This window comes from Cupressus sempervirens, chromosome 5, assembly GCF_028749045.1.
Source record: "Cupressus sempervirens isolate cs-2001-9-10 chromosome 5, ASM2874904v1, whole genome shotgun sequence".
Lineage (NCBI taxonomy): Eukaryota > Viridiplantae > Streptophyta > Pinopsida > Cupressales > Cupressaceae > Cupressus > Cupressus sempervirens.
In genome coordinates, this window is record NC_143122.1 from 873,217,260 (window position 1) to 873,240,762 (window position 23,503).

Genomic DNA, 23,503 nt, shown 5'->3' on the forward strand with positions numbered 1-23,503 from the left:
TTAAGAAGTAATGTTTGCAGGCTTTTTTATGAAGACATGCAAGGAAATATGCAACAATAAAGGGATGTCACAATCATAAAAAAGTGCATACCAAAATTAAAAAGGCCATCATCAAAGCAAGAATGCAATCTGGGAACTCTTAATGATGCAAATAGGGGAATGCCCCTAAATTATTAATGAACTATGTAAATGGATTAAGAAACTCCCGATTAATGAAAGGAACCATGTAATTAATAAATTAAAGGTTTTGGCTCAGGCCTTTTACCGAACAAAAAAAAACAAAAAAAAAAAATTACAATGAACAATGAACATTCAACATTTCAAAACAATTAAAATTTAGAAATAAAAATAAGAAAAACAAAACAAAACCATACCTTGTAATTGATGAATCTCTTCAAGGAAGGTGTACAATCTTCCTCTTCTTCGCGCTCGTCTTTCACTTGCACTCTCTCCTTTCACTCCAATCATTCGTTTCTTTCATTTTCACTCTTCTCTATCTATTGTAGCAAACAATGAGAACTGCAAATGTGATAACAATGAAACTTGGAGGGGTTTATGTAGGCTTGGAGTGGCCAAGAAAGGACCCACTTCTGTTTAGAGTTTGAACAAAACCCAAAATTACAATTAAAAAACATAATTTCCTTTTCAAAATGGCCTTTCAAGTGGCTGCTAACCTTGCAAAACTTCCCAGTATTAGCGAGGGATGCCTTTGCGTCCTTTAGCCATCAAGGGTTCTTCTATGCAGCTTTGTGTCCCAAAGATGTTTGGGTAGTACAAGGGATGCGTCTTGCCCTCGTCCCCCAATCCCCAAGATGTGTCCCTGTCGGGAAATCAGGGATGTGGGGGAGGTTGGGGTGGGGGGGAATGCCCCTTTGTTTCACTACTAAAATTACTTTTTGTGGGAAGCAGGGTGCCAAAAATCATATTATTTTCAATATGTTTCGTAATAGAACCTTGCAGTTACTATATCCCATGATATTGCATTAAATATATGATTAATGGTTTATTCAAATTGGTTGTCCGTTTTCTTGTAAAAATATATTTTGTTACAATTTAATACTGCAGGTGAAAATTATGCCCTTTGCAATATAAATTACTCTCTTCTGTCTATAGTTCTTAAACTATGTTTCCTCGAATTTTTGGTACGGGGACGGTGGGGGATGGTGGGACGGGTTTTTGGGACGGCAAATTTTTTTGGTGATTTTGGGGACGGGGGAGGGAACGGCTATATATATAGGAAAATTTTCAAATATACTTTGAAATTTGCAAATATACATGTCATTCATATGAAACTAAGCACAAAGCATGTCATTTAAACATTATAGAACCATAACATACAACATTTGAATGCTATCTAGGAAATAATATTCGATTTCAGTACCCAATTGTCAAAATGCATATCAATATCAGTGAACACTGAACAATGAACATTAACAATATCATAATGTCATAATGATAAACATGATAAATTTGAAAATCAAAATCAAAATATGCCCAAAGCTATACGCCCAAAGGGTAGAGGGCTGCTATAAAGTAATAAGTATCAATGTATCATAATCATGTTCATTTTCAACATAAAAAACAAAACATAGAAAAATGAAGCAGAGTGCTGCTCCTATTCTACCTCTATTGCCATGGCATCAAAATCAGAGTCCTCCTCACTATCATCCTCCACAGGAAGTGTAGTCTCATCTAATGGAACCCCAACCAATCCTAGTGCTGTGTCATCCTCATCTATCTGGGCCACATCCTCAGGTTCAACATCCCATCGCAAAGTTGGTGTCTGCCTATACTCTGGAGTCTGACGATTGGCAAGTCGAGGAGCATGATGCACTGTCACTAGCTTCTCCGCTCGTTTAGAGGTAAGTCTATTCCTCTTGATAGAGTGGATATATGAATATGGGGACCAATTCCTGTCTGAAGCTGAGGAACTAGCAACTTGTGCAAGGAGGCGACTGACAAGTATTTTTAACTCAGGTGTATCTCTCCCATCCCAAGTCCACCATCCAAGAGGATCTCTTTGTGCCAAAACAACTCTATCCAACCTTGCTTGTGGCTTACCCAAGTTTGGGCCACGAAGGTTGGTGAAGTCAAGGAACTATGCACGAAGAGTAGAGGTATGTTGAGCTAAATACATCTTATCAATTGCTCTTGTGAAGCCATCCAAAACCTCAGGATCATCACATGGGAGGCCCCTTCCACCCAGCTGTGCATACCATTTGGGATTTAGAGCAGAGGTTGCCATAGGAAGCGGGATATTTATCATGTTCCACCACCGCGTTAGAATAGGCCTAATATACTCTTCATAAAACCCCAATGTAGGATCCTTTACCGCAACAATTCTCTTCATCTTCCCCAACATGCTGTCAATAGTCTCATAGATCTCTTCCAAACTAGGAGCATCAGTATCAGCATATCTAATGACATGTACAATGGGTGCTACGATAGAGCAAATATATTTGCAAGATGCAAACAAAAATTAAAATCAGAATTAGAATTTTAAGATTGTTAGTAGGAAAATCAGCAAGCAAAAGACTAATAGTAAATTTAAAAATCAGCAACTCACTTCATTGTGGACCACCAACTCTAATCAAGGATCCTTTGCCTCACTACTTTTCCTTCAAAGGACTTAGAATTAGACCATCGTCCCCACTCTAGATTCACCACCATCAATTGAAGGGCCTCATACACCTCAATCATCCTCTCCATCAAGATGAAATATGTGCAATACCCCTTGTTGATGTTTTGTAGCCTCACTCGGATAAATTGTAGCAAAGATATATATATTTAGTATACATAAGATGTGTATATATATATATATATATATATATAAAATACCTTTCATTATGTCAATGAATAGACTTGTCCCATGAAGGGATATGTCTATTCTTGACTCAATTTTCATATAAATGTAAGAGGTTGCTACAATTGAAAAACATATACCAAGCAAGCAATGCTATTACATTTGCAGTGATCTATGAAATTCAAGATGGAATTAGAGCAGGTTCCTTACTAGGCCTGCAAGGCTTCATAAATAATTTAAGATGATGATGGGAAGGACAAAATTGCCTAAAGATTTGTGGAAGGACTATGGAGAAGACTTATGGAGGTGGATCTACATAGTATGGTTGTTGAATGTGTTCCAACCGAGCTTTCGATATGCTAGATTCAACTCTCCTATGAACATTCATGGGCGTAGGCTCATTTGTCTTACCATTGGTGTCAAGGAATCTTTGGCAACCAAGTGAAGGTAGGAAGGTTGATGTGAACATATTATAGTCTATCATAAGCTTTGCCTGATCTTGCACAATCGGTGAATACAACTGCGAGAACACTGAGGGAGGTTAAATGTCTTGGCATTGTCTTTGCAAATAATACTCAATAGTCTTTTGTCTGCTGGCAGATTTAGATGTTTCTTGTCAGAATGCCTTGAGAAAACTTGCGGAAGTTCTTAGAATAATCACTCACACTATTATAATTCTCATCATTCCTTTGATAAGTTGGATCGTTGGTGGCGACATGGGATACCGAATCCTGTCAGTCCTTGCTTGGACCTTCCAAAGTGATGATACCAACCAACTTGAGGAATCAATTTGTGGTAGTTGGAATATTGGGGGGAACTAGAAGTGATCAATTGGTTATGAAGTTGTCCATCTTCCTTGAGAGTTGAGCATTGACCTTTGCCACTTAAAAGACATACGACGATGTCCAACTTCGATCATACCATCATGTGATAAGTAGTTGGAGGAGTTTTCCTCTAATAGCACAATTGCAGTATCAAAAAGGTAGACTTGCAAGGAGGTAAAAGCACTCGAGCACCAACTTGGGTGACATAGCATCCAACAAAGTTGAGGTTTTAGGCCAGAATAAATAAATGCACTATACAAAAGCCGACAATAGAAAATAGTGACAGGGGGCTCACTTTGAAATGTACAATATTATTGAGGGATGTCATGATTTCTTGACTCAAATAGAGATCATTGTGAGGGGAAATCAAATAATCCAAAATATTATGCATTGACTCATCTATCGGGTAGTAACATTAGACGGGAATGTAAGTATGCCTCTGTAATAGGGAGGGAGTATTAAAGCACCTGCATAGTAGTAAGTACATGTGATATATATTTTAAGTTTTTTCTTATTATTATGAAGTATATTGTATGTTACTTCTATCATTAATTATGTTATTACATATATGGGTATTAATTAGAATTGTTAGTAATTATTAAAAGTGTGAATTAATAATAAAAAAGGGAATACATTATAAATATAATCATATATATTTATGTCATTTATTTATAATTGATAAATATTTGATTAGAGAGATTGATTAACAAGTAATCATAATAATAACTAATTGATTAAGTGATTATTATGATGAGAGTTATATTAAAGTAAACAAGTATCTAATACTATAAGAAGTATTTGCCTTGATCTGTTTTTTGAGAATGTTCTTGCAAGAAAAAGAAGATTGATATCAGATTTCGAGGGAGTTTGACACTTTTTTAAAGGTAAAGGAGCCCAGAAGATTGATGTTTAAAGGGCGTTTGACACATCCGTCTGAAAGAATGGATAGAGGATATGTTTCAGCTAATCTTTGAAGATCTCAGTCATATCACAATTAGAGGGAGTTTTGACTTCATGTAACCATTTGGTATCATGTGTGTGGTTGCATAATTTAATGGGCCTACCCCCTGTGTACATCATGAGGAAGTGATGACTTCCAAATGATCATCACTTGTATTTGTAGAAGTTGTTGAAAGGTAACGATCTTACAATAACTTAATGTTTTATTATGATGGATAACTTACGATGTTTATGCAGATCATGATAGATTATACTTTGCATGGTGGATGTTTATATGGTATGCATTATAAGAATGCATGTGCACATACCTTATAAACATTGAGTACATGCTGAATGTTATGCAAATTGATGTTTAGGAGGCCATTACACAAAGTAATTGTTGAATATCATGCGACTTGATGTTCAAAAGGCCATTACTCACAGTACTTGGTGAATATCTTGTGACTCGACATTCAAAAGGCCATTACTCAAAGAGTATTTGATGACTATCATATGTTGATATTCTGGAGGCCAATACTCATGATATCATATGGAGGCCAATACTCATGATATCATATGTGATATCAAACCTTATTTGAGTACATGGTGAATATTGTGTATTGATATTCTAGAGACCAATACTCTTGATATCAAATGTATTATGTTAATGGTGAATACCATGTGTTGATATTTTGTTGACCATTACCTTATTTGAGGACATGGTGAATATCATGTGTTGATATTCAATAGACCATTACTCAGAGTATTTTGTGAATATCATATGTTGATATTCTGGAGGCCAATACTCATGATATCAAATGTGATATCAAAATATTACTCAGAGTATTTGGTGAATATCATATGTTCATATTCTAGAGGCCAATACTCACGATATCAAATGTGATATCAAAATGGTGGATATCATCTGATCAAAGATATCCTTAAAATTTATCATTCCTAATATTACCAATGGTGTAATATTTGTCTTGTGTTTATCCTCCCTAGCTAAGAGGAGTGTTGATGTTTTGTAGTCTTACTCAAGTAAATTGTAGCAAAGGTATATATATATATATATATATATATATATATATATATATATATATATATATATATATATATATATATATATATATATATATATAGTATACATAAGATGTATATATACTTAAATGGGTGTATATATATTATTTTATATATTAGAGATATTATATATAATATATATAACCATAATGATTTTCATTATGTTAACGAATAGACTTGTTGCATGAAGGGACCTGTCTATTCTTGATTGAATTCTCATATAAATATAAGAGGTTGCTACATTTCCAAAACATATACCAAGCAAGCAATGCTATTACATTTGCAGTGATCTTTGAAATTCAACAAAGCTAACTATAGTAGAACAATATCTCTTTTATTGATATGATAAATGTTGACTCACAATTCTTTCTGCTTGATACAATTGCATTCACACACAAAACAATCTCATATATAGATAGATAGATAGATAAAATTGAGAGACCCTTCATATCACAATTGAAGGTCTCTTCAATTTCCAAAAATAATTCTCTTCATATTTCCAAACGCTTGACTCTTCACATGACGCATGTCAAATATCTAGAGTGTGACACCTAGCACATTGCCATATTGTGCTCACTAAATATGATGGAAATATCATCATAAATATCTTCTCTAGCTATGGCATATTGTATTCAACATATAGAAAAATCAGAGATAAAGATCTCTATCGCAGTTACAGTCTTGAACAGTCCCTCTTAGCAAGATAGAGATGTTTAATATGGAAGACACATATACCTGCAATCAAAGATGTCAATAATAGATTCTCATCACATAAATTCTCATTAAAACATTGTAATCTCAGCTTAACATTATTCACCGTAGTTATTTCATAAGAGCATAAAGTTAAAGTCACGGAGTCACACACATGACTTTCACCATGCCTAGTTGCAGAGGGTGGCCCACCATACCTACTTGCAGAGGGTGGAATGAGGGCTTTCACCTCAGACTTCTCTTAGAGAAGAATGCATTTCCACCATGCCTACTTGTAGAGGGTAGTCCACCATACCTACTTGCAAAGGGGTGGAACGAGGGCTTTCACCTTAGACTTTTCCCAGAGAAGAATGCATTTTCACCATGCCTACGAGCAGGGGGTGAATCCACCATGCCTACATGCAGAGGGTTGAACAAGGGATTTTACCTCAAACTTCTCTCTCAGAGTCTCTCATTAACAAGGGATTTAATCTCGAATGTCTATCTTAGAGAAGAGCTCAATTACAAGGGATTCCACGTCAAAAAGAAGAACTCATTAACATGTATAAGAATTGCTGAGATGCTCTATGAACAAAGATTCCCTGTAAGCAGGGACAACTTTGATCACCACAATAGGATAGCTGATTCCAGTTTGACCAAACACGGAGCATTAGTAGTTACATTGCCACATAAGCATGCAAAGAATTAGATGCAACCTCCCGTTGAATCCAAATAGTCTCCCTTTGAATGCCATTTCCTGTATATGCAGAGGGTTGAACAAGGGATTTAACCTCAAACGTCTCTCTTAGAGTCTCTCATTAACAAGGGATTTAATCTCGAACGTCTCCCTTAGAGAAGAGCTCAATTACAAGGGATTTCACGTCGAAAAGAAGAACTCATTAACATGTATAAGAATTGCTGAGATGCTCTATGAACAAAGATTCCCTCTCAGCAGGGACAACTTTGATCACCACAATAGGATAGCCGATTCCAGTTTGACCAAACATGGAGCATTAGTAGTTACATTGCCACATAAGCATGCAAAGAATTAGATGCAACCTCCCTTTGAATCCAAATAGTCTCCCTTTGAATGTCATTTCCTGTATATGATCTTTTTCTTTTAATGAAGATATGCATCATCAATTCAGTCCAAAACTGCAAGCAGTGTCCCCATTGCTTTGCATATAATTTCTCATCATCCCATTGCTTCCTTATTCGTCCTGCAACCAAGAGAGATTAATGGTAACTCATAAAGTTAACCTATCATAGAGATCAATGCAAAAGCATACACTATTCCTAGTTATATAACAAAAACTCATAATCATAGAACATTTATCTCTTTCACATAGACTTCCATGTAGGCCCAACATAGATGACACCAAAACATTATTGACGTAAAATCCAGGAAGGGAGAAATATAATAGAACAAAAATACTAAAATCTCCACTGTTTGTAGTCTAATTAAACTTCCTGCAGATTTGATGTTCTTGAAATTGTGTATCCACAGGAGTGTATTGCTCCACAAGCTGCTCAATGTTTTACACTCAGATAAAATGCTTTACTCACAGACTAAGAAATATCCTTTTTTTAATTCACTTCTGACAACATGCACAGCAATAGTCATTTACATAAGATAAATAACATATAGAGAACTCCTCACAGTCTGCAAGAAATACATGCACCAATGATTAAAACAAACCCCTGCAATGATCACATCCACAAAAATACAACCTGGCAGAAGGACTTCTCAATCACTTAACACTGACAGCTCTCCCTCAACAATAGTATCAGAAACAATGCTACAACAGCCTCAACGGATACTGTATTCTGCAAAATAGTAATTGTCAATATCTAAAGAAAGACATCATCGTCACTCTTCAGAGTTGAGAGACCCATAAATATTTGCGCACCCTTCTCAAAATGGAGTAACCATAAATAATTGTGATGTGAATATCAGGATTTAACTGTGTGATTTTGAGTCAAACTCGATGACCCATGTTTCACGAGTAGTGATTCAACATGAATTCATCTCTCATGACAATAAATGGAACACTTAGCACTCATTGGATCTAGGTGATGCTCACAGGGGTGAAGCACCGGGACTTCCCGGGAGGTCACCCATCCTAGTACTACTCCAGCCTGAGCGCGCTTAAATACTGGGATGGGTACTGGGATGGGTGACCTCCCGGGAAGTCCCGGTGCTTCACCCCTGTGAGCATCACCTAGATCCAATGAGTGCTAAGTGTTCCATTTATTGTCATGAGAGATGGATTCATGTTGAATCACTACTCATGAAACATGGGTCATCGAGTTTGACTCAAAATCACACAGTTAAATCCTAATATTCACATCACAATTTGACTAGCTGTGGAAATCATCTCCTACTTATCAACCATAAATAATGTTATGAACTCTCAACTCTGGAGATGCATAAACCAATGACAGTTGTCAAATAATTGCCACTACACATGTTTGTAATGCTTCAATGCCAATGAACACCAACACCAAGGATATGGTCCTCCTTATAGATGAGCGGTTCCATATCAAAATCGAGGCACAAAAATGAGTTTCAGTTATCATACAAAAGCCAATTAAAAACAAATTATGAAGAATCTTTAATGACGGCAGAGATCCTTCAGTCTCTTTCAAATAATAAAAAATGAAACTGAAGTAATTTGTGCCGGAGGTGAAAGAACATCCGATAAAAGGCCTCGTTTAATTCTATAACACATAATCAATTACATAACTTGCTGACTTAGTAGAGTGAAGAATAGATAGAATACAAAGAAGTAGCTCCGGTTCATTACCACTGAATTTCAGGAATGCCGGCCTGAGAACAAAACTGATGTGTGACTACACTGTATCTCACAGCAATACTGACAGCTCGTGAAAGATAGCTAGCAGCATATGCAACAATTATCTGTTGCACATAAACCAAGGTTCCATATACCAACTGCCTGGGGACATCAGATTGGAGATGCTTTCCTTCTCTAGTAATGTTGGAGAGCTTCATCTGTTTATGAGGCATTCAAACATGAACAAGTATAAGGAGACCATTGTCCATGCTATTGTATCCCCCATTCCCAAACTTTATGCCAGTATCAGCAACAGTAACTCCCGCAAGTGGTTGATGACTTTCCAGGCTTCGTATTGGAACAAGAAAAGCATGTTATCCATAGTCATGACCTTCTGTTAAGAGGCATGCAGATACAATCGCATGCATTGATACTTTGCCTAAGCTTCCTGGCCACCACATAGTTGCTACATAAACATGCAGAGGAGTTGATCATCATAGATGATCCCAGTAGTCACAGTTAGGCTATATGCTGTGGCTTGAAAATTTAGATAAGTTCTCTTCAATAGACATCAGAAATACGAACTAAAGAGAAAATAAGATTCCTTCATTGCAATTATCAAACTTGGCTCTAATACCATGTTAAAGATTTGCCTAGAAATAAAGATAAACAACAATGAAGAAAAATAGAATCAAATTAGGCACAGAAGACACAAGAATTTATCTTGGAAAACCCTTCAGCTAGAAGGGAAAAACCCAGCCACACCAGAAAAATCTCTTATATTGATATAGTAAATGTTCAAGCACAATACTTTCTGCTTGATAAAATTGTATTCAATATATATATGTGTGTGTGTGTGAGTGCGTGTGTGTGTATATATATATAGAATTGAGAGACCCTTTATATCACAACTGAAGGTCACTTCGATTTCCAAAAACAAGTCTCTTCATATTCCCGAATGCATGACTGTGACACCTAGTACACATTATATGCCACATTGTGCTCACTAAATATGACGGAAATATCATCATAAATATCTTCTCTACTGTTAACACAATACTGATATATTCAACATATAGCAAAATCAGAGATAAAGATCTCTATTGCAGCTACAATCTTCAACATACCACATGTCAAGAACACACGTACAATTTCTTCTTTAATCTGAATTACTGGAAAAATAATTAAATAATGCTCCAAGGTTTATCTTTTTTTCTTAATGTCTTTTACAATGGCTAGAGAACGTAAATGAAAAGAACTTTATTACAACATGATCCAATTTGGATCAGATAGGCATGTCATGGCTTCCTGTCTTTTAAAATTATATTTTGTTCTCTAACATTTTAAATGAATTTCTTACTTATGTTTATATTTTCTCTTTCTATAATAGGTTTACCAAGTGACAAGGATAACTCTCGGGGTTTTGGAAAGCAGAAGACACAACAAACAAACACAGACCAAACACAGAATGCTTCTAAGAAAGTGAGTGCTTATGCCTGACAGGATGATTTTTGACAGTTATTTTGCACTCTTTTATCATTTCAAGATCAGTAGGATAGAACTTTCAGTCATCTTCTTATTTTCTCTTCTTTCATTTCTTGTTTAAGAATTTTCTAGTACAATTTTTTGGTGAATTCACACTATTATTTACTGTCAACCATTTATCAGTACCAAACAAAATGATAAAAATCAGTGCAGGAATTAATATTCAATATAGTTTATTGGAAACTCATGCAAACATGAGCGTCATCCAACTAACTTATTGTCTAGCCATTCGAGCCAACAGTTTGAAAATATGTACACTGAACATGCTCGACAGTCAACAATAGAAACAAACTTTGTCTAGGAAAAGCATTTGGCAGCCTGTTATGCAAATCTACCATATCCATAATTGTATGGCTCGTGCGAGCACCCAATGCTTCCAGATTTCAATGTTCAACAACCAACCAATGGCATCGAACTGGAAACATTGGGTGTTTGCATGAGCCATAGAGTCATGGGTATGGCATATTTTGCATAACAGGCTGCCAGATGCTATTTCTAGACTACGTTGTAGCAGCCAGCCAAGGGCATAAAACTTCAATTCACTTTCAACTAGTAGTGTAGTAGTCCATCAAAATTAGTGACTAGGGAAAGGAGGTTTATACGTAGGTTATGTGCAATGGTAAGAGTGTACAACCTGCCTAGAAATTCATTTCAAGCTCCTGGAACCTTTGAAATCCTTCACCAATCAGGTCACCTTGTCTTAGTGAACAATATGAGCAGTTACCAAAATGGCATGCCATCAATTAGGGTATTGACTGGAAGTCTTTATATGGAATATCAAGAATATCTGAAAACACACTAGAAAATGAAATAATTTTTTTTCACATTTACTAAGAAACAAACCCAGAGACTTACAATCAAAAGACCTTGAAACTCTTCATTCTTTTGAAACCCCAAACTACAAACATTGTGAAAACAAAGGTGTTTCTTTTGTGAAACCGCTCTAACCAGCTACTGACTATTTCTTAGATCCAAGACTATTGATTTGATGAGGGTTTTTGTCCTCAGTCCATCCTTCTAAGAATTGTGCATTCAATTTGATATCTCCCTGTAACTTATTCTCTTCCGCATAAAGCCACATGAGATCCCAAGACCTCCTTCTATATTATTGGATGAAAAAAGAACAATTTTAACTTCAAAATATTTCATTTTCCTCAACTATCCTTTTTGAAAATTTAACTTATGTCTGAGTCACCCTTCCGTAAACATTCAGCTGATGGGAAATAATGTTATTTTATAAAAATATAATACTAAAGTAAAAAATATAATGTTAACATTAGGACTTCTAATGCAAATTTTAAAATATTATGATCAAATTGCAGAAAGCACCTGCAAGGCACTAGAAACCAAAACTGATCATGCCATGTAGTAACTGGAACTGTGGGATGATATTGGATGCTAAATCAGACACGTGGAGAACAGTCCAAGAGGCTGAAAACACTTCAGAAATCGTCACCACAATTGTGGATGCTAACTGAGCATAAAACCACCAAGCACCATCACAATAGCCTATGAGAACCTACTACGAATGGGCCAATGGCCTCGTTAACTAGACTTGAGAAGGGAACATAAAAAGTAGTCACTTCTCATCCTTCAAATTAAAAAATTGGAAGTTTGCATCCTTCCTCTGTTGTCAGTAGATATTGTGTAGCCGACAGGGTGTTGTCATTGGTAAAGATTTTGTAGCCGACGGGTTCATGTTGTCGGTAAGGATTTTGTAGCTGATGGGTAGATTAGGATTGTTATGTAGCCGACGGACCCCTTCGGGAAGGTTCGGCAGAAAGTATTTATACCTTGTCTGGGTTCATTGTAAATCAGCGGATGCTCTATATGTAATCTCTTGGCATATGTGAATGATAAACGAAGTACTACTGTTTCTGTTATTGTCATTGTTTGTGTGCGTCACTCAATTAATCTATGCAGTAAAACATTTGGCGCCATTGCCCGATGGACTTGGAACAAAGGTTGGAATGAAGACTAATGCTGAATCAGCTGAATAAAAACAAGAACAAGCTGAAGGACAAAAATGAAATTCGCATAGTTCAGGGAAATTTAATTTTGGCACAACAGGCTAAGCGCCGAAGGAGATTTCAGAAGATTGCCGATGGAAACAGAAGCGTTGAGGAATTGTTGAAGGAGACTTGCCAGCGGGTAGAATTGGTGGAAGAAGCAAGAGAAGAGTTTTTGAACTTGTATTCGCCGAGGGAAGAGAATCCAGATGGAAGGGAATCGACTCGCACGGCTCGGAGTGCCGAGGGAGCACGAGCGTTGAGTGAACTCTTCGTCCAGGATACACTTTTGCAGGGGACAACTTCAAAAGATCCTTCTTCACCAAGATTCATAGCTGTTGAGACGCCGGTGTGGGAGAGCAGATCGCTGGTGTGATCGCCGGTGTGGGAGTGCAGATCGTCAATGCGGGAGTGCAGACAGCCAGCGTGGGAGTGCACACCGTCAATGTGGGAGTGCAAAGCCATGGTGTGGGAGTGAACAACGCCACTATTGCAGAACCGAGCAACGCCTATTTACAAAATCTAGTTGTGATGGCGGGACCAAAAGAAAAGTTGCCGAAGTTCGATGGCGATGGTACAGACGATCCCATCCGACACTGTAAAACATGTGAAACGATCTGGAGGGAAAATGGCATAACAGATGCAAACGAATGGGTGAGGCAAGTTCCGGCAACCCTACGGGGTGTGGCAATTGATTGGTTTACTGATACAGATCGACAAAAGCTAAACAGTTAGGATAACATTAAAAAGGAGTTTCTCGCAAAATTTCAATTGTTGCGCGATGATAACGAAATTGTAGCAGAGATATTCAATACTGAGCAGGGGAAGAATGAAATTGTCCGCGTCTACGCCAGGAAATTAAAAGATTTGATAAGTAAAATGGAAAATAAGCTGGCAGGCGGATTGCAGAAAAGATGGTTCGTGGAAGGCCTACGCCTGAAGTTGTGGAAGAAGATGAAAATTGTGCTGCCATCGTCATACACAGAAGCATATAACAGAGCAATGCACTTGGAAAGAGAGCAGAAGACAAAAAAGAAAAAGAAGAATAGTTCATTCGACTCAGATGACGAGGCGTTCTCTGAAGAACATAGCAGTGATGATGAAACCAGTAGCAAGAAGGTCTGCGCTCTACAAAAGGACATGATCCGTATGATGAAGGAATTTAAAAACATGTAGAAGGAGACAAAGGGAAGTGAGCTGTGGTGCACGAAATGTAAGACGAAAGGTCATACTAAAGGGTCTTGTCCAAAGAACCAATTCAATTCTGCAACATTTGTCAGATCATGGGACATTCCACAAAGGAATGCCCCTTTAACATGAAAACCAGAGGATCTCAGTAGGCTTCCTTGTCAGGCAGTAGCGGAAACACCAGTAATGCAGGTGCCACGTCGGGAGGGTATAGGAATAATAGACATGGGCAGAACAACAACAACAATGCCAATACTAATAATAATGGGAGCCGAAGTCGAATCCAATATAATGCAAACGGACGGCCAATCGTTCAATGTCGAGCATGTAATTTGTGGGGTCATTTTGTGCGAGATTGTACAATGGCAAACACACCGAAATTATTATGCAGATGGTGCGGACCCGACGACCATGAAGATGCCAAGTGCCCAAAATCTGCAGTAAATTTGATAACTGTCAGGGTAGAAGAGGAGGTTCTAGCAATTACACGGAGGCAAGCGAAGGTGTACCCGGACCCGGCGGAAGAAAAGAGGAAATAGGGTGAAGCGCAGGTGGAAATTGAAAAGGCATCACAGGCAGAGACATCTCAGTTGAAGGACACCATCGACACCTCAACAAGGAACTGCATCGAGCAAAATATAATAAAGCAGGTGATGCAAATGGAAGTCCCAATCAAATTAAGTGACCTCACAATGCCCTGGTTACGGACGACCATTTTGAATTCTACACCGCTTTCGAAAGCAACAGAGGAAACGGGAAGCGATAGTAGTGGAACGACAGCAACAGACCCAATGTTTCTGACACTCACAACAGGAAGGCATCCGACGGTCGTCGAGATGGGGATTTTGGGAAATGTTTTGATAGACACAATTGTCGATGGAGAGTCCGGTGTGAATGTGTTATCGGAGGATACTTGGAAGAAGTTGGGAAAGCCGATGTTGTGGCCACCTACATTCCAGTTGCTTACGGAAGACCAGCATGAGATCAAACCGTTGGGAACCTTGAGGGCGCAAACGGTAATTATTGGAACGAAACCATTTTTATTGGACTTCGTGGTCATTCCATTGAAAAGAAAAGGATATGATGCTATTCTGGGATGGAGTTGGTTAGTGCAGCAAAAGTAAAACATGCTTGGAAATGAAATACCCTATCAATGGAGCGCGGAGGCAAAAGTTTCATAATTGACCTGCACACACAAATGGTAGGTGAGGAGGCAGTGTCGTCAGACTTAGAAGGTGAAGGCGAAAGTGACGACGAAGGAAAGAAGAGAATGGAACCGGACGAGAGAGGAGTATTGAGACTAGGACGATTGAATGACGACAACTTAGACTCGGTGAATGGCCTTTTCCACTGGTAGATAGAAGACTACGAACTTTTTTCGAGTTGTAATATGTTAAGGGTCGATGAAGGTGAGAAAACAGAGGAAAATCAATGTCCGAAGGAACATAGAGAAGCAGAAGAAGGAAAGGCGGTTACGACTAAAGCTGAGGGGAAGAACATACAATCCGAACCTAGAAAAAAGAAAGATCCCACTGTCTGGTATATGGTGAACGGACCGCACAGAAAGAAAAGAATACACCCCACCACAAAATTAGTTGAAGGGTGCCGACAGCAAGGAAATAATCTAGATGAACGACGATCGCAGGCACAATGGGTCACGTAAGTTGCACAAAACAGGCGGAAGACTTCTTTTCTAAAAAGTGCAAACCAAATTGGAGGCAAGAATTTTTCTCAAGATAGTTGTACCACAGGTACTGTTCCAAGGACACTAGGTATCCCACGGATGCGTGGCCGTGGACACTAGGTGTCCTGTGGATGCCTTGCCGCGGACACAGAATGTCCCGCGGATGCGTGGTCGCGGACACCTGTGCCCTCGCGGACGCATGTCCGCGAATTCGTGTGCCCACGGTAGGATTTCCGCGAATGGTGTTAGATCTTCGTGGGAGGTGTTGAAGATTTCCGTGGTCAATGGTTTAAATTTCGTGGGATATGTCTCTTCTCCGGTTGGTGTTTGGAGGTCCTGCGGGTTGTGTTCCAACCTTCCGTGCGCGTATGTTTTAAGGCTTCGCGGGTGGTCCCCTGTCTTCTGTGGATTGTCTTCAGCTTCGAAGGCAAAAGCATGAGCAGTTGGGAGTGATAGAGAGGCAAAATAGATGAAAGAGGCACATCAGCGGACAAGCAGAGGAAGAAGCAAAAATAAAAAATGACGACGATAGATTGAAACAGTTTGGAATGAGTATCGCATGATGCCAAAGGAAAGGGAAAACATAAGCAGTTGCCAGAAAGAGTGTGGAATCGAAAGAGCTGCCCCTCGACCCCGCTGGACCCCAGTCGTTGCAGTTATCAGTCGTGGGAAGAGTGACCAGTTGATGAGACCTGGAGCTACTGCAGGCATGGAGTGTCTGTGTCCGAGAGACACTTGGAGTAGGTGTTGGACGTGAAGCTGTTTTGGTGGATGTATAGAGAGCTCGGGAGGAGTTGATCATCCTGTTGAAGGTAGTACAACGACACTTGGCTTAGTGTACCCAGAGTTGGCAACACAGGTGGCTATCAAGGTTAGCTCGACTAAGGAGACAGTATTGTGTTAGTAGAGGTTACAGACGTGCGTGGGTTGGAGACCAGTTTGGTGCAAGCACGGAATGAATGTGAAAGTGATCTATCTTGTTGTAGTTAGTTAGTTAATGTATTTTGTTTGTTAATTTGTCTCAGAGATTTTGTAATTGTCGTCCGGAGACAACTTTTTCTTTTGGGGGGGATGATGTTGTCGGTAGATATTGTGTAGCCAATAGGGTGTTGTCGTCGGTAAAGATTTTGTAGCCAACGAGTTCATGTTGTTAAAGATTTTGTAGCCGACTGGTAGATTAGGATTGTTATGTAGCCGACGGACCCCTTCGGGAAGGTTTGGCGAAAAGTATTTATACCCCGTCTAGGTTCACTGTAAATCAGCGGATGCTCTGTATGTAATCTCTTGGCATATGTGAATGATAAATGAAGTACTACTGTTGCTGTTATTATCATTGTCTGTGTGCGTCACTCAATTAATCTATGCGGTAAAACATCCTCCTCGAACAATCAATAGCTCTTATGAAAATAAGAGCCAACAAAACTTGTGATAGTGACATTAATGAGTGGGTGATGGCTAATATCAATCCACCTATCCACGATGATAGAGCAACTAACCACCATCCAATTTTTTCTCATCTCCTTCATCATTATGCTCATGTTGTGACTCGTCAAGGAGAGCGGTGCATATCTTATGTTTTATATAGGGGGTAAATGATGGACCAATAGTGCATCATTTGTGTAAAATATGAAGAATGTACCATGTGGAGTGGTATAACATTGACTTAGAAAAAATTGGCTAAAACAAACTTGACCACTTTTCATGATAACATATTAGACATCCTTGCAACACTAATGTCTCTTTTCTTTCCTCTTTGACTTTAAACATATATAGTTTTGGTAGGCAATGCCACAGCTGTCCACCTGGATTCTAATGGCATTTTTAATTTCTTATATCACCCTGGCTATTCCAAAATGATGAAAGTAAACCTTAGTTGCCGATTTGTGACACGAATCCGATTCGGGCACGTGAATCAGATCCGTGGATTTGGGATTTTTTTTCCCAATTATGATTTGTGGAGGATTCGTGCATATATATATATATATAATTAATCTATTTTCACGATTATAAAGAAAATCAACACATTCACATTGAATTACTGAAAGTGAAAGTTTGTAACATTCAAAATATAGATCATTAAATGTAAAGTTTGTAACATGATTTCCTCATAAAAGAGTCAAGAGTCAAGACAATTTTTTTTGATTTAATCATCAAATGGATTTTGAAGAAAATCCGCATCAAAGGGGTATTGATGAGCTGCAAGTGCTGCATTTGTATCAGTAGAGGAACCCAAACCACTAGTAGTAGAGGTGATTGTGAACTCATAATCCTCCTCCTCATCATCCACATCAATCAACGTGGATCTAGCAAGATCCCGGTTGGTCATATCTAAATCAAGAGTATCGGGTGCTACATTCCAAAGCTTTTCGGGCCCCTTCTTGTTCATTGGATCCTTCTGTGACAACAAGCGCAAATTGTTGTGAATGAACACAAGGTCTTTTGCTTTTTTTGGAGCCAACCGGTTGTGTTTGATTGAGTGTATAAAGGAGGAAGTACTGCAATTCTGCTTAGCTACAGAAGAGCTGGCTACCTAAAGAGAAATTAAAAATGATCAATACAACAATCAAGATAAATAATAAATTCAAGGAATTGAGAGTGTTAACCTTAAGCTTAAGAAATCAACTTTAGGTGATAAATTTTACAAACTTACTTGGGATAGGACCTTTATGGCAAGAGGGTGGAGGTACATGAAGGCTTGCCCTTGAAGGTACCACCATTTGATGGCACCCATCCTGCTTTGGTCTGCTATGGCAATAGGGTGGAAATTCTCACCTGAGATGAAGGCAGGAAATTTTCTCCTCACAATTTCCCCAATCTCTGAATCTTGGAATATTTTAGCTAGTGCCCTCTTATACGCATTTGCAACCTCTGCATCTCTAAATGGTGGCACTCTACCTGGAAGGCAAAGTACATCTGCACTATAGTACTTGGGGATAACGAAAGACAATTGAACACTATTAAATGTCAATAGCACAAACATTGGATAAAATAAGCACAAGCATTTGATAAGCACTACAATACCTTGGGGATAAAGCATATGCAAGGAGATGCAAAGGTGTGGTCATCTTGTTCCATCAATGATGAACAATTGTTTCCACCTTCTTGTAAAGGGTGTCCTCAGGATCATTCTCTCTCCTCTGTATGACCTAGGATATGAGATATGCATAATAATTATAATTAGTGATTATGTCAATTTAAACTTTAGAATCGAGCTATCTCTCAAATAAACAATTGTTGTAAAAGAGCGTAGAATTTACCATGTTAGTTTTTTCCAACATAGTGTTCATGGAATCATAAATATCCCCCAGGTATGGCTCATCACCATCTGCAACGAAGCATTGCCATTATTGGATTGGTGACATCCAACACATAAGTCACAAGACCCCACCAATCCTCATCTAGTATCTTTCTTCTCACATTTAAGGCCCTTGCCGTATTGGAATTCTTCCAAATGCCCCATTGGGGGCTAATGACCATATGTTTCAATGCTTCCTTTACCTTCAGAAGTCGTCTCAAGATGATTGTGTGAGAGGCAAAGCGGGTTTCAACAACCTAAGAACATGTTAAACTCAAGTTAGTAATACATTTAAAATTAAAACATGTTAATGTAAACAAGAAAAAAAATTATGGAATCCAATAATATATAATTGAATATTAAATATACAAATTTACCTTCAATAATTCCAAGTCCGAGAAATTCCTAAAAATTGCTTGTGACGTGGTGATTTGCCACAAACATTTGAATCTCTTCAACTTCCTCATATATCTTTTTCACCCAATCTATTTTGGTGCCAATTGCTTTCATCACCAAATTGAGAGAGTGGATGGTGCATGGTGTCCAAAAGATATGATCATATCTAGACTCTACAATTATCCCTGCAGCCTTGCAAACTTTTGCATTGTCCATGACCACTTGGACAACATTATCAGGACCCACTGACTCTATGGCATCAATGAGAATGCGTGAAATAAATTTTGAATTTTTCACTTGCCCTTCACAATCAATTGCCTTAGAGAACATTGCCCCCTTAGGGCATACAACAATAACATTGATTAATGGATGGTTTCTACAATCTTTCCACCCATCCGAAATAATAGACACACCTGATTGAACCCAAGAATCTCTTATTGGTTGAAGTTGAACTTTTACAGATTTCCTCTCATCATGTAATATGGTAGTGCACAACTTCTCATAACCAGACGGTTTGTAACCACGGGGTGTTTCATTTATTGCTTCCAGTATCTCCTTAAAATAAGGTGATCTCACAAAATTAAATGAAACACCATTTGCAATTAAACAATGTCCAATTTTGTGATCAGCAATGTCTCTCTTTTCATTTTGGAATGCCCTATCTAGTGGGCCTCTCTTGCGGGTGAGTGGAGATGGGTCTTCATCTTCATCATTTGTAGTTGGCATAGGCAAAAAAGGATGTGATCTTGTGCTTGTTTGATTGGATGGTGGTGTTGGTGTATTTGTTCTTTTGGAAGCAACATGTTTTTCTTTTGCAACTGCTCTATCAGCATCTTCTTGCTCTTTTGCTAACGCTGATATTTGTGCAGCTGGTAATCCCTTCTTATCACCACCTTGACAGATGTTAATTCCTCATCCGCAGGGCCCAAAAGATGTATTTCATTCGGGAATAGGAGCTTCTATGTTGTACATTGCAATAATTACATTTCCATATGTATGCCCCACCCTTGAGACATTGTGTGACTCTTGTTGTGCATAAAGGAGACCCCTTATCAATTTTGAATTTGGTGATCCAGCCCCACCCATTGAGCCTTGACTACTCATTGTTCTATTCTTGCAATCTAGAAAAAAATGAAAGAAAACCATGCTTCACACTTACACAAAAACTTGAAAATTTGGAAAACTAGAAATAAATCAATAATCTATGAAAGAACTTAAGAATATGGTTGAAATGCATACCTTAAACACTTCTTGCAAGTTATTTGGAGCTCCACAACCAATCTCCTTTGAATCCAAGCACTTTACTTGAAACTAGCAACAATGAAAGAGCAAAATAGAGAGCAAATGTGAGTGTAAATGAACTTGCATAGTGACTTAGAGGGTCGTTTTCAGGGTTTGGACAAAAACAAAACATTAAAAAATTTGATTGGGCCCACTTTAAAAACTTTTTTTTTGGCCTCCTTTGACGCCGTGGTGGACTCTACCCGGATCCTCATGGATCCACATGCAGATCCGGACCCGGATCAAACCCGAATCCAGATCTGGGATCCGATGTGCGAATCTGGTAACTAAGAAGTAAACCTTCTCTAGCTCCCCTTGAGACCTTTTTGCACAAATGATGCAAACATACTGTACCTTTCTTTGTGTATGGTGCTTAAATTGTGGAGGATTTTTTTTGGGATTAAATGGGCCCCTTGCATTAGCTTTCAAGATTTTAGAAGGACATTCAGATGGGTTATTTGAACTAATTGTTCTTGCAACTGTAAGATCCCTTACTAAATCTGACCCAAAATTACTTCACAAGTCTCACAAACTATAAATAGGCATTTGGTCAATCACTTGTATGTTCAAAGATTCTTAGATGTTCCACAGAGACATTTCAATAAAAACTTTGCATACTGCTTACCGACACCAAGTGAACCGCTGCTCTGAACTTGAAACTCAATAGTTGTTACAAAATGAGAAGAATATGTACTACAATTCTATACCTTCATTTGATTTCAGACTTGCATATAAGGAATTTTTATACAAGACAATAACACAGATATTATATCAGATTGGCCAACAACTAATTTCACCGATAAAGATATGATTAAGTAATTGTATCTGGTAAGTACATAGATCTCCAATGAGCTCACCGTTTTGGGTCTGTTGATAATGCACAGTGGAGTCATATAGAAGCATTCACAGCACTTCAGCTTGAATTACCACGAACCTTTCTAGGAATCCACATCACTTCATATTGCAGTTTGGTGAAGGTAGGAGTCTTTGTAGTATAGTTAGCACTGCAATTACTGAGACAAGCAAACCTGAAGTAAGTGATGATCTACTCTCTCTTTCTGCTGCAACTAATCCTCACGCTGGGTATTACTCCATATACTTGGCAAGTGATGAGCTATTCTCTCTGTCTGCTGCAACTAATCCTCAAACTGGGTATTACTCCATATACTTGGCTATAATGGAAATGTGGAATCCATGAAGATTCTGTTGGAAATAGAGGAGGGTCAAGATGTATATACCTTCAAGTTTTCAGCACTAAGCTTTATTTTCCTTGGCAGTAGAAGTTCCATCGAGACTAATGTGCTTCCATGGCATGGGTTTTTATTGTAGGTTCAAAATATTTTATAAGTCTGCAGATGGGGAATATTATTTTGAAATCTAAAGTTTGAACTTTATTTTCCAATAATAAATACACAACAATATCCTCCCACAATCTTTTAACGAAACATTAAATACAATTGCTACTGAGCATATGGAAGGCCAATATAAAATGAACACTTCAAGTATTCGATTAATAAACTCCCTATCAGCTCCATCACACACACGCGTGTGCACACGCATCGCATGTGCGCCCACTAGCCCGCTTACCTCCCTACCAGCTCCATGACACACATAGACACACGCATGCCCATCCGCTCGCCTGCCCACCCGCCCGCTCACCTCCCTATCAGCTCCATGACACACATAGACACGCACACACGCCCATCTGCATGCCCACACACCAAATTCACGCATTCCCAGGGCTTGGCTATTCAGAATATAATATTCTTTATTATAGTTATTTAATATATTATTAATTGAATAAATAAATATTTAATATATAAAATATATATTAATTATTGATTAATGAAATATACCATAAATTGAATAAATAAATATTTATAATATCAACTAAATATTAACTACTGATTAATTGAATATATATTACTAATTATATTTACAAACATAGTTATCTATACATTTAGTAACAAAGTTTATTATTATTAAATGATTAATAAACGAAATCATTATATAGAACATGTAATGGTTTGTGGTGAGTGATTGATCTCCGTAGAAGTCTACGTAGGCAAGATTACACCAAGCTGAATACCTCTCCTTGAGCGTTTAATATTTCTCCTTCCACACACACAATAATTAATAATAATAATCATATGGTTGAACAAGTACAAACGCATGGATACAAGGCCAGACTAATACAGAAACAAATGACAAGCTGCAGAAGCATCGGTAAAAAAAATGCAGAGAAGAAATTAAGGGTGCTACTGAGGAGACACGTCCTCAGACTCTGCACCCCATCAGTCATAAAGCAGGTATAAATATCCACTCAAGGCTACTCACAAAGCATCCAAGAAAAAACAATAATACTTACAGTACTGACTGCAAAGGCATACCCAACCAATAATAGCAGAAGCAGATTTTTATATTGATACAACACTAATCAGGGTTAACGTTACCACAGAGAGTAATGATTCTCACTACAGAACAATATAAATATTTCTCTGGCCTGTGTACATACATTATAGTTGGGACTTATACACAACAACACCATCAGATAGAGACTCTATTAATGGGTATGATTCGAATACACCCTAACTGTGATAATAAGGCACAATATCTGAACACTATCCTTAATTAAATCCATATGCTACAACTGGTTATTAATTCTAAGAAAGGACAAGCCAGAATGTAATAAGGGAGAGGCCTGTGTAAACCCAGCCAACAGAACATTTCCAAGATAGGATAAGATCAGTGTGCCCGAGCGCCTTAAAGACACGCCCACGAAAGGCTTAGGGGCTTGGATCTGTAAAGGCTTGAGGAAAGCTGTTGAGTTTGGTACCCAAGCAACCTATAGCATCTCACTGTCCTTCTAGTATATGTAATGTTCTGTTCTAGATCCCAACTGGAAGTTGCTTGGCTGTAATGTTCCATTCCAGTTCCCAACTGGAATTGCTTGGCTGTAATGTTCCGTTCCAGT

The 23,503-nt window shown here is 38.2% G+C and overlaps 1 protein-coding gene across 4 annotated transcripts in view; it reads left to right on the forward strand.

Annotated features, from left to right (window-relative positions):
• Positions 1-23,503, forward strand: part of EMB2762 (CCAAT-binding factor) — a 277,094-nt gene that overhangs the window by 73,314 nt on the left and 180,277 nt on the right. For all 4 annotated transcript variants that reach the window (XM_089832810.1, XM_089832811.1, XM_089832808.1 and 1 more), the window contains exon 7: positions 10,522-10,613. In XM_089832810.1, the coding sequence (XP_089688936.1) occupies positions 10,522-10,613 (92 nt within the window). The remainder of the gene's footprint in view (positions 1-10,521; positions 10,614-23,503) is intronic.